The following is a 13,340-nucleotide window of genomic DNA, read 5'->3' as shown; positions in this document are numbered from 1 at the left end:
GCATCCCACCAGGCAAGTCTCACTGAGGTTTATACAGTGCTTAGTTATCCGAACAGTACAGACTAGTATTAAATACACAGTCTATTCCAGAATTGGCATATGCTCCCAACAATTGTTTTGTGCACTCCCTGAATTATAAAATAGTCCAATCTTTCAGGAGCATAAAAATGAAAGGGCTTATCATATCTATTCATATACATTGCGCATTCAATGTTACTAGGTTAAGACAGTAAGGTGAAAAAAAGGAACAGAAGGGTACAGTAAATTTTCTTTGAACAATTCCATTACATTAGACAGTACTGTTAATGACATGTATTTATTTTAACCAGATTATGAAAAAAAGAAAAAAATTATTACCAGAATTTGTATTGATTTCTTGGAGAAGTTAGTAATAAAACATTAACTATACATATTCACTTGAATACTTGAAGAATCTTTGGTAGCAATTGTGTTTCTTCCACATTATTTTTCAAAATAAATGTCAAAATTAATTTACTAATCAGCATATGAAAGATAAATTATGGTTATCTTTTGGTTTTCCTATAAGATATATTGAACCTGACTATTAACTTGCATTAATCATGCACTTAACACAGGATCTGCTTAACTTACGTACACATAAAATGAGGCTAGTACCAAGAAAAAATTAGACAGCAATGAGAATCAATGACAAAACATAACAATGACAACTGTTCTTAAGGAATTTATTTTTAAATTAAAAGATTTACAATGCTTTGATTATGCAAAATAGTGTAAGGAAAATCAAACCAAATCAATAAACCAAAAGAGAAAGATAACTTAGTTTTCTTGTATATCCGTACTTAAACCATCATTGTAAGCATCTGATGTTCCAATCACGTAGACTTAAGTGTAATAATTTCAAACGTTTCACTGGTGGGTTTCTCATTTTCAACTTTTATGAACTGTAATGTAATTTACTTCAAATTCTATTATACTTAGTGTTTACACTGCAACAGCAGCAAATCGCCCAAGTACAATCAAGTGTGGAACTGGGGCACAGCTTCTAGCTGCAAACAGAAATTATACACTGCATTCAGTACAGTAGAGGACGTTATAGTAACCAGAGCGTAGAGTTTAGTACACTTATTGCAGGGTTGGTATTTCTCTCCCTTGGACCTGAACCAGCTGAGCTTCTGAGCGGACATGTTACTGCTGTGGATAGTAAGACTGCTGTGGGGGCTGAGGGAAGGGGTATGAAGGCTGCTGGGGTCCCGGGTACGGAGCCTGCCCAGGGCTCTGCTGATACACTGGTGGATACGGCATATTATACTGGCCATACGCATAAGGATTGTAGCCCATGGGCATGGGCATTTGGCAATACCTGAGGGGAAGAAGAACAAAAAAAAAAAAAGCTAGATTGGTAAATCAAATACTAGAAAATGAACCATACAGCAATTATTCTAAAATGAAGTTTTTTTCAAGAAGACCACATGTTCCTTCCTCTATTTCTCAGTCTATTAGACAACAGCGGAGAGAGAAAAAACAGCTATTCCAAGGTACCTGCTAGAGAAGAGTTCTATCCTGCTATTAATTGAAATGAAACAAAAAAGTATCTAATACTACCCAGAAAATAAAGATTCTTGAAGAAAATAAGATTAAATATTCAACCATAACCAAGAATAAAAACAGAGACTCTACATATTACTGTGGGAATCTATGTACATTTCGGTTTTACAAGATTCAATGTTTAGTGCTCACTTCGGCAGCACATATACTACAAGATTCAATGTTTACTGTAATGCTCATAGATTTATACTGTTTTCACAGTTTTAACATTTGGAAGATAAAATGTACTTACTAAGTTTGGAAGACATCTTAAAAGGTAGTTAAATGTCTGGATTTTTAAGATTAAAAAATAACAAAGACAGCTGATCTTTAAGTATATGCCCTAATTGGACAGATTCCTGGTTCAAGAGTTGATCGGAATGTCAAAACGTCAGAGTACAGATATGTGAAGAAGGCCTTATCAGTCTTGCTAAGTTCAGAAAAGGCACCTACCTGTTTATCACCTAAATAAAGATGACCAAGGAAACACATTCTGAATTCCATACAGAAGGTATGTTTACTATAAACGCAACATGTAAAAGCTAAAAACAAATTAAATAAACCTGGGAAATGGCTATTCAACTGCTCAAAGTGACTATAACTTACTCTATTTCTATGTGAGCTGACAATGTAGCCTGTATGACACCTCCATTCAGCAAATGGGTGACCGTGCTTTTAAAAGACTAACCAGAGTTAGAAACATCAGCCAGTTCATTGGGACATACAGTCTCAGCCTTACCCGGGATACCCTGGATAGGTGGGATATGGGGGTCCCTGGGCCTGCGGCAGGGGAGCTGAACCGGGAGTCGGCGATGGAGCTGGAACAGCGGTCCCAGTGCCTGGTGGAGCCGGAGTCGGAGCTGGAGCTACAGCCGCAGCTGGAGCTGAAGCAGGGGTTCGATTTGCTGGCAGCACAGGAGGTGGAGGCCGGGCTGGGGGCTGGGGCTTAGCAGGCTGTAAGAAAAAGTCGGCACTGACTACAATACATGTCAGGGTTCTGTCAAATTGCTATCAATTAAAATGAATGAGAGCATATGAGAAACTCCAGAATCCAACCGAATGTATTTCTAATTCCCATTCTTAAATGTGGGCTCACCACTCCAGGAATGTACCATAGTTGAAAAATAATTCTCCAATTTGTGGATATTCCATAGCACTGCTCTCTTCCTGATGCCCAATATTTAATCATTTACTGCTCCCATCTGTGGTCAGACATTTGAGGTAGGAGGAAGGAACAGGTCAGATAGTGTTTTATCTCTTACCTCCTACTGGCCCCATGATTTTTCGTATTAAAATTTCAAACACCAGAAAACTTAAAAGAGTACTATCATAAATAATCACATATTTACCAATTAAATTCATTGATTATTAACATCTGGCCACTTTTGCTTTATCTGTAATTATATTCTTATATTTATCTCTACATATTTGCAGAACCATTTGAAAGTTAAGATGCAAACTTAAGGACACTGACCTTAAAGATTTCAGTATACAAGTCCTAATATTCTCCTACATAATCACAATACCATTTCACCCAGAGAAAATTAAGTTACTCCAAAATTAAGAATTATTCCCTAGTATCACTGAGTATCCACCCTACATTCAAGTGTCCTTATTCTTCATAAAAACACCTGTAAGAGTTTTTATGAACCAAGATCCAGTCGAGGCTCATGTACTGCATTTGATTTTTATGAGTCTTTCCTCTCTTTTAATCTAGAACATGCCCTCTCCATCTAGCTTTTCTCTTTCTATAACATTTGCCTTTAGAAAACCAAGCCAAGTGACTCAGAGAATGTTCCTGTTCTAGGCTGTCCAAGTGTTTCCTAACAGCACGATTTATGGTTTTATCACTGTCTTTGCTATAAACTGGAAGTTGGTTCCAAAGACTTCATTAGACTCAAGGCAAACATTTTTTAGCAAAAATCCACAAGTGATCCATGAATAAAGAATGCATATTCTTTATACTGCAAAACATCAGACAGTTGGTCGCCTGACCACCAGACCTCTACAATGTAAAGTCTGTGTTTCCCTTTACAGCTAGCGAAGTGTCACAAACCCATGAAACTTCGATCTTAAAAGGTGTTGTTGCTCACTGACCGGCATGGTTCTTGGTGCTGGAGTTGGCGGCGCTGGTGCGGACCCCCCAGCGGGAGAGGACTGGTATGTGGGTGTCGGGATTGAAGGAGCACTAGGTTCTCTGGCAATGCTTTGCTGCAAGTCCCTTATTAAAGACAGAAGCATTAGAAATCAACACAATTTTGAAAACCAACACCTGCAAAACACCAGGTATTTTTTTTTTCTTCTCTTCATGTATGAAACAGAAAATAGAATCAAAACAGTGATAGTATTTTAAAATATACTATATATTTCTGTTCTCAGCAAGAACTAATTGAAATCATCTTTCTTCCTACTACTGAATAAAATAAAGTTATTTTTTATTCTATCTCTGAAGACAAGGGGAAAAGGTAAACTTTTCCAGAGACCATAATTATAGCCAGAATAAGGAACATGTTAAACTGAGCAAGTGGTCCTAAGAAACTGCCCTCTCTCTAGTAAGAGGTCAGCCCCTAGACGAGAAGCTAACATAAAAATCCAAAAATGACCAAAAAATTACAACTGTTCATAGTCACCTATCTAATATCTTAATTACTGTATATCAGAAAACAATGGAAATTTCTTGATGAACATTTTCTGAAGACATCCAAAAGATGGCACTGAGATATTTTATGTTAAAAGATACCTCACATAAGTAATCTCACTAAAGACAGATGTTGAGAGCACCATTAAAATACAGATCAAAATTTTTAAGAAACAATTTAAAGACTCCTCTGACAGTAAATTGGAATCTACCCCCAAATCCCGCTAAACAAAACCCTAAAGTAAAACACACTCTTATGAAATATTTGGTACTGATCAACTTCTCACTGTGCTGATTCACAAGCACAGAACAATAAACATGACATGCCCTCAAGTGTCTGCAGCAGGCCCTGCTGTCCTGATGGAACGATTCCAGCAAGTTTCCCCAGACCACACTTTCACTCTCAAAAACAATCACGGTTCAAAGATAAATTAGACACTCCATATATAAATAAAACAAACACACATGCATCAAGAAATCAAAAATACTTCTTAAATGTTTATAAATCCATAATAAATGCTTACAATATAAACCACAAGTTTTTAGCCCATATTAAAATTTTAAAAGGTCAGATTTTGAAACATTTAGTATATGCATGTGTATATATGTATCCCATATACAGTAAATATAATACATTTAATATTTTAAGTATTTTACTCATCAATAATTATCTTTATTTATTTAGTTGAGTATATTTAATCATAAATACAATATCTAACATGAATATAGATATAAAACATCTTTCTTTCCTTTGAAAAACCAGACACGGTTGCAGTAAATAACACATTTATATGACAAATGAGAATTTCCTAGTCACTGTATAAATTTCCTAGCCATTATATAAAACAAAGCTATTAAATCACAGATCCATTTTTATCTGTTTCATGAACTAGGCTTCTCTACAAGACTGAATTTAAACAAAGGGTTCAACATCCTTGGGGCGCCAAGGATGGGAACACAATTTGAATTATAGACTACTTGGTGGTGACTATAAAAAGCATTCAGAATCTCCATAATTATTTAAATTTGATATAATTTTACAAAATGGAAATATATTCACTTGATTCAAAAACTGACAGACCATGATCTACAAATTCTCATTCCACCATTCACTCCCACAAACACACCGACACTATCTCTTCTTTCTTTTTTTTTTATACTCTTCTTTCTTATGAACCTGTCCAGAGCTTCCAGATCAGAAATAAACCAATCCAAATGTTCATTTTTATTTTCTCCCTTTTTACACAAAAAGCATACTTTACACTCGTCTGTAACCTTATTTTTTTTTTTAACATAAATTATTCATCTTAGAGATTTTTGTATATTGGTAAATAGAAAACATCCTTGAAAAAAAAAAAAGCTGGACTAAATAACATATGTATCTGCAGTTCAGACCTTTCTGGTCCCACAAAGGACTGCCGCACTGTGCACTCTTGCAGCAGATGAGACGTGCTCCCCAGAGTGTGCCGATAAAGCACGCTATCAAACTTCCAAACTTGACAATCTGAAAAATCCCATTTCAGAGTAATTTTAACTCATATTTATATTGAATGAGGGGAGGTATTTTTTCATATGCTTAAACAGTCACTTTTATTTCATCTGCAGAATTTCTGTTCACATCCTTTGCCAATTTTTCTATTGGGTTTTTTTTCCTCTTCATTAGTATCTGAGTTCTTTATAAATTTGGTCAATTTGCCTTTTGTCCCGTGAATAAGTTTTAAACAGTTTCCACCAGCTTATTACATTTTGACTCTGCTGATCATGTTATGATGAACTTACTCTTTTTTCTTTAATGGCTTCTGGATTTTAAGTTAGAATTACAAAGACCTTTCCTATTTCAGCTTTACTAAAAATTTCTCTCATTTTTCTTTTCATTTCATTTTATACATTTCAAGTATGATCTGTTTGGAACTTACTCTGCTGTAAAAATAACTTTTGTTTCCTAAATGACTAGGCACTTGTCTCTTAACTTCTCTGATTTAGGATATTTTTTTTCTTTAAACACTAAATTCACATAAGGATTTAAATCTATTCCTATCTTCTGCCTTTGGTCTAATCATGTGCCAGTACCACTGTGTTTTAATTAGAGACAATATTACATATATTAAAATCTGGTAAATTAGTTTCCATTACTGTTATTTTTATGCAGTTTTTCTGGCTATTCTTGCTTAACTTTTTTCACCTTGAGCTTTAGAACAACTTGTCTACTTTTAGATGAAAATCTGTTGTTGTTTTTTTTTTAATCAAAATTATGTTGAATGCATACATTTATTTAGAACTGACATCTTCATGAAGCTGTCTCATCCTATCTAAGGACATGACATGTGTTATAACTTGCTCAAATCCTCTCGCGTCCTTGAATAGTGTTTCAAAGCTTTCTTCATACAGGTCTCATATATGACAAATTTATTCTTATGTATTTTACTTTCTCTTGTCTATTTAACTGAGGTATTTTCTTCCATTACATCTTCTCTGTCTTTATTTGTATGAAAGCTATTGATTGCTACAAATTATTTTTATAATCACCAATTCTTTTATTATTTGCAGAGTTTGGCTGCTGATTCTTTTAGGTTTCCAAGATGTACAATCATAAAGTCTGTAAGTAGTGACAGTTTACAATTTTTGTATCTCTAATTGCCTTTTATCTAATGGTGCTGGCTGCCAATATAATACTGAATAACAGCACTGATAGCTGGCACTTGTCTTCAGGGGGAATGTTTACAGAGTTTCTCCATTAACTTTCTCATGCTTTTTCCTCATCTGTGAAGATCATCTTTTTCTCCTTAGATGTAAAAGTGCTAAACCAATCACTGTATTCATGGAATAACCACCCACTTCTCCTTGGTCATGGTCATGTTCCTTTATAATATACTGGAGAATATGAACAGCAAGCATTTTATTTAGAACTTTCACATCCATATTCATAAATAAAACTGGTCCAAAGACTGCTCTGTTTTAATCTTTTCAAATTTACTTACTAGTAAAACTAATTTGGTTTTGTTTTTAATGTCTAAAACCATTTTTAAAAGATTTTAATTATTTGCTTTTTAAAGGTTTAGTAGAAAAACTGGTAACAAATGGCCCTGTTCTATCTTGGGGCTGGAAGGAAGTAGCTCTTAACTTCTCCCCATTCTTCTACAGGAAACTGTTTAAGCATGGACAGATGAGAATAATGGTCAGGTCATCTGAGGGGCTCAAGAAAGGCTCCTAAGTATAATAGTCTCTGGGTTCTTCATATTCATCACTAACAGCCACCTGACTTTGAATATACCTGAAGGACAGGCTGGCTGGATAGAAGATCTTTGTCTTATATTTGCTTTCCCTGAGTTTCAATAGCAATCATTCCACTCTCTTCCAGCATGCACTGCTGCCAGCCTAAGTTTTTTTCACCTTTTCATAAACCTAGCTGATCTGTCTTCCTGACTACCTTTAATAGGATTCTGCCATTTTCTTTTTTAAAAAATATTTATTTGGCCACACCATGTGCATGTGAGATCTTAGATCCCCAACCAGGGATCAAACCCATTCCCCCTGTGTTGGGAGCACAGGGTATTGACCGCTGGGCCACCAGGGAAGTTTTGTCATTATCTTCGAAGGCTAATAATGTACATGCCTCAATACAAATAAGTGTTAACAGTCCTTGCTCATTTTTCCTGACCAAATGATGTATACCCTTTCAACAGGACTTATTCTAAGAATATTCTTGAGTAATATCATTAAGTTTCTTCTGTTCACTGTTTGGGATTTTCTTCTTTGAAGGGAATTCAGTTTTACATATGTTAGATCTTCTTTGCCCACCTTCTCTACTTAATCCTGTTCCTTGCTTTGGTTTCATTTTCTTTGATTTCCTCTTTGCCACTCTTTGCTCCTGTGTTTTCTTCACTGTCTTTTCTTGCTTTGGCTCCTTCTCATTTCATCTTACATTTGTGATGGTTCTGTCTCTTCCACTTGTGTCCTAAATCCTGACACTTCACCTTTTACGACTCTTGTTTTCCTACCATCTTCCTTGAGTACCGGCTTTCTTTGTGGTAATCCTTAGTGATTGTTCCCTAACCGTTTAACTCACAGTAAAACTTTCACCTGTTCTGTGACAATGTCATTCTGGTGAATGTTCTTCATCTATTAGTTTTGTTAAATTCTGTTCTCTTTCTCATCTTAATGGGTATCAGTGCTGAGTCAGCTCTCCATTACTCCCCACAGAGTAAATCCTCTGTAGCTTGCCCAGTAGGCCACTATAGAAAGTGAGTGTGCTGACATCTTCTGAGCTATAAATCCTCTCTCCTCATGCTCTGTGCCTGCAGTTTCATTTAAGGAACCCATCTGCCACTTCAAGGTAACCTGCTCATGTGTCTTGGCGTTTCCTGAGATCTGCCTCCATGCGCTGTGCTGTCACCACTGCTGTGACATCACTGTCCTCCCTCCATCTGGAGTCTGTGCTCCTTCACATCCTGCTGCTCTGGAATCACACACCTGGCTGCTTGTTGCTTTGTAAACCACCACAGAGGAAATGAAGGAAACTGCCAACTCACACTGCCAACCCACAAGAGCAGCCACATGTGATTTTTCTAAGAGGAAGCAAGAATATGATTTTTTTTTAAAGAAAAATACTTCAAAAGTACAATTTGATACAGAAAATAAACTTACTTTAAGAGTTCATCCCTTTCTGTCTTCCGTGCAAACACTATATCACTGCATTTGTTCTGGAACCTGACAAGTATTTCAGTCAGCTCATTGTAAAACTACAAGCAAAGAACAAACATCAGTGATAAACCAGAACAATTTTTAATCTAAGAGGAACACCATTTAAAGCTCATTTGTCAATAACAGTTAAAGAACTAAAACCCCCCTGCATGAGAGACAGTCATAAATATGACCTAAAATTCTCTAAAAAATTAAATAAATAAAATCATCGTTAGAAAGTGCTGTCACCAAAAATTCAGTGACAAGTTTCATGATCGTGAACAAGTTCCCAATTCCTAGAGAAAAATCAACTACCTAATAAAAACAACCTATTTTAAGTGGAAGCATTAGATTTGCATGTTCACTTCAGAAATGCAAGCATCATTTCAGAAACTTTTCAAAGAATTTCCAAAAGCACTCTGGAGAGTTTTCTCAGCTTACCTATTTCAACAAAGCATTTAAACCAAATTAAAATGGCATTTTACTATCCTCTTTGGAAGGTTTTGGCAGTATTTCTATGCTCTCTTTAGAGGGTTTTACATCATACCTACTGTATTAACATCAAGATAACTTTATTCAGTCATCATTGTGGAGTTAAAGTACCAAAAGGAATTACGTATTTGAAAAACAAGAAATCACTTGTTCCCCAAAATTGGTCAAACCAAATATAAGCATTTCCCCAAAAATATTTAAAGGAAAGGCTAGGAAATACTGAAATGTATTCAGTAAGCACTCTACGACACAAGCATATCACAAATCTATCATCAAAAGACCATCAGCAGAGACTATGAAAGTCAAACCAACCCCCTTCCCCATCACGTATCAGCTCTGACTACTGCTCCTATCCCTCAGAATTCACTCAGATTGGCCGACTTTCTATCATGTAACAAAGTATTGCTGATTTTTGCTAATTCCTGCTACCTGAAATGAAGGTCTACGCATACTCATTCTGCAAAGTTCCCATGAAATCCACCACCTTCATTAAGCTTTCTCCCACTTATAATAAAGCTCTCGGGACCAAAGCCATGAAAGCAAAGGAATTCAAAATGAAGAATGATTTGGTCCATTTGGAAACACCAATTAACTTCTCAAACTATATCCTCACGTCCACACTGGTCAGTTAGCTCTTGTTTCTTGTGTGCTTCATACCTTTGTGCCCTCCTTCAAATTAGCTACAAGTTCAACAAAGTTGTCATACGCAGCAGCTAAATTCTTTAAGACTTCTTCTCTTAAATTGGCTTCATTGTTAGATTGTTTCATTTTCGAAAATTCCTGGTGTGAGACCTTATGAAAAGAAAAATTTATGCAATTACATGTATTTATGAAATTAATATTGTTCATGACATTTCTATTGATACTTTCCCAACTATGAAAATCATCTATGATTACATTGAGTTATTACTAGACATTTACCTAATATATTCCCTTTGGAGTAGCACAGTTCTTTATAGTTTTCCATTAGTAAAATTATCCCAAATTTAGTGGGCATGAAAATATAACCAATAGTTTACAGGTTTCTATTAATATGGAATACTTGCCAAAAACACAATCCTAAATGGATAGATTTAGTCCAGATTATCCCTCCTGTATACAGATTATCCCTTCTGTAATTTTTTAAATAATCTTACTGAAGTATATAAACTTTACCTGAATATTTTTAAGAAGTCCTTCCTGTTTCTTTAGCGATTCCTGGACTTTAGTTGTGAGACCCCCATAGATTCGATCCAGTTCAGTAACAGAAATAGCTTCTTCGTTTATCACACCATCTTGAGCCAGAGCAGTCAGAAACTTGCTCGTCATGTCAAAATTCACTGATTTCAGGTCATTCTCCAGCCCCTCTCTTTCCTTCTTTACTTCATCAAGATTTGTCAATAAGGATTTTAAGACATTCACCACCTAAACAATTTAAAAAAAATTTTAGCTCAATTGCCCAAAAAGCAGAAGCCAATTACCAGAAGGGAATTATACAAAGGTTCACCAGGGTCAGGGAGAGATGATTTCTCAGAGAGCCAAGTATAATTCAGACATCAGGTTCACTTAGATACAGGCACTGCTGTACCTTGAGTGGATTCAGCCTGCAATGCCAGCAGCAATAATGAAAACAGATTTACTGAACAGTTATCATGTGCTAGGCACGGTCCTAAACACTTCACAGGTTTAATTTAATGTACTCCTTAGAATATCCCATAGAGTATGTATTTATTACCTCTATTCCACAGATGGAGAAACTAAGTCTCAGAAAAATTAAGCAGCCTGCCTGAGGTTGCACAGCTACTAAAGGAGCAGAGGTGAAACCTGAGCCCTAAGTCTGCCTGGCTCCAAACCACTCTCTAACCACGTGTACACCTTACTGCGTCCTCACAATGATGGAGAGGAAGGTGCGTTTTATCAAGAGATGCCCTACTTTGCCAACACAGGGAGACTGAGAGAGGGAGACATGGAGATAAAAACAGAGAGAGATACATGGAGACAGCACTCGAGAGAGACAGACGGAAAGCTCCAAGTCATACGCTGGTTTTAAATCCTGGGAGAGAAAGAAGGGGCAGGTCCTATCTCTCTTCACATCATGAGCTCTGCCTCTCACTCAGTCCAGGCAGCCTCTGCCTAACAGCCACATGATTCATAAATGCCTAACACCCCTATGCAGTAATAGTGTTTCAGGGTTCAAGGGCCCGCTAAGACCACTTGTGAGCTGCTCCCTTTCACTCACAGCTCTTCACACTTCACCTGGGCAACCCCAAGCCCCCATTCCGCTTGACCAAGAATGCTCAGAGCAAGAAAGTGGGCAAAGAAGGGACAGTCCAACAGCCCCGTCTCCACTCCTGACTCGCTTCTTACCAGCAGCAGTTTCCGTTCCAAAGATCTCCTCACCTACTGCCCGTGCCTAAAAAGCTCTGTCCTGCTCTGCAGCCCATGGCCTTAGTTATCAGCTCCTTGACAAGAGGGTCCAGAGCAACCTTCCCATGTGAAAACAAAAACCTGAGGAAAAGCCTCAAGTTTCTTTTACATTTCAGCCTCTGGTAACCACCGTATCTCCTAGGCATCCTAGCTTAAATGCAGAGTCTCTTAACATGTTCTAACGTGACTCTCAGAGGTCCAAGAAGCATCAAACCACAGACACTCTAAAAGGAAGAAGAGGACAAAGAATCACGGCTGGATGGACACAGCAAAGTCTATTAGAGGGGTCCAGCAGAGTCTGACGCTAGACAAAGCAAGTCAGTCTTGCTTGCAAATGACTTCCAGGACATACTCTTAAATGAAAAAAGATGCAAAAGCATATACATTGCATGTCGCATTTTGAATGAGAAGGGAAATCAGAATATAAAGCTATACACACACATAATGTATTACATATATCTGTGTGCATATGTATTTCTGATAAAAACAAAAGTACTAAGCACAGACCAGACACTAAGGAACACTGTAACGCATACGGAGCAGACGGGAACAAGGTGGAAACAGGGCTGAGAGTTCTCTGCAGAACCCTCTGAACCATCAACATTCTTTTGCCCCTCCAAAACACAAAATTAAATCAAAACTTCAACACAGAAACAAAGGAATCTAGCTGTCCAGCAAAGTCAAACATGATAACATAAAATAAATATTTCAACTCTGATTATACTCCCTTAGTGAATATCATGGGCTTAGTTACTGTGTAACCAAGGGCGGTTTACCTGGAAAACTCATCTGCAAAACAACAATAATAGTCTTGTCCTGTATGTCAGGACCGTTGTAAAGACTGAAGTAAGTCCATATAAGTGCTCAATGTAATTTCTAACACAGGCTAAGTGCTCCATAAGTAGGAGCCATTATTATTAACTGTTGGTTATATCTCGCGGTTTAACTCTCTACTTTGCATGCACTGTGGACTAAAGAGGCTTAAGCATGTAAACACTCAGACAAGAACAGAGGAAAAATGAGGAACAGACCAAGAGTTAAAGTATCCTTTATTCTGCTGAATTATAAGGATTTCAATAATCATGTAACACAGTATGTGTTGGGGGATACAGCAGCATATAAATTTGAAAAGGTTTTGATAGCTTTACCTGTTGGTAAATTTACATTGATAATGGAACCTCAACTTTGACTTTAACCCTATGTGAAGGTTGCTTGGCCATTAGGAAAGTAAGAAATGTCATTTTCTTCTATACGTATGTTATGCCTAATAGAAGTTCGAAAATTTTATAGAAGCCAAGTGAAATAGAGCTAGGGGAGAAACAGGAATATGCAGAATTAATTTTTTTTTAAATAGTCTAGTAAACAAAGCTGAAAGTCAGGAATATCTTGAAACAGGCTGTCTTATATAGTATAGAAACTAACATCTTCTCAGTACCTAAAAACAGCTGCCCAAACAGAACAAAGATAAATAACCAGATAGTCAGCCTCTTCAGAACGAAAGAAAAAACTCCCATTATGCTTGGACCTCTCAATAAAACGTGTTCTTTGTATCACATTA

At 36.7% G+C, this 13,340-nt stretch overlaps 1 protein-coding gene across 2 annotated transcripts in view; it reads right to left on the bottom strand.

Annotated features, from left to right (window-relative positions):
• Positions 1–690: 690 nt before the first annotated feature.
• PDCD6IP (programmed cell death 6 interacting protein) overlaps positions 691–13,340 on the bottom strand; it is a 68,142-nt gene continuing 55,492 nt past the window's right edge. For both annotated transcript variants that reach the window (XM_065932949.1, XM_065932950.1), the window contains exons 13-18: positions 10,532–10,780; positions 10,034–10,168; positions 8,849–8,943; positions 3,664–3,787; positions 2,306–2,520; positions 691–1,342 (exon numbers count right to left, since the gene is read on the bottom strand). In XM_065932949.1, the coding sequence (XP_065789021.1) occupies positions 1,168–1,342; positions 2,306–2,520; positions 3,664–3,787; positions 8,849–8,943; positions 10,034–10,168; positions 10,532–10,780 (993 nt within the window). In that variant the 3' untranslated portion in view covers positions 691–1,167. The remainder of the gene's footprint in view (positions 1,343–2,305; positions 2,521–3,663; positions 3,788–8,848; positions 8,944–10,033; positions 10,169–10,531; positions 10,781–13,340) is intronic.

Source organism: Muntiacus reevesi, chromosome 4, assembly GCF_963930625.1.
Source record: "Muntiacus reevesi chromosome 4, mMunRee1.1, whole genome shotgun sequence".
In the NCBI taxonomy this organism is placed as follows: Eukaryota; Metazoa; Chordata; class Mammalia; order Artiodactyla; family Cervidae; genus Muntiacus; species Muntiacus reevesi.
This window is presented reverse-complemented; position numbering and strand designations above follow the sequence as displayed.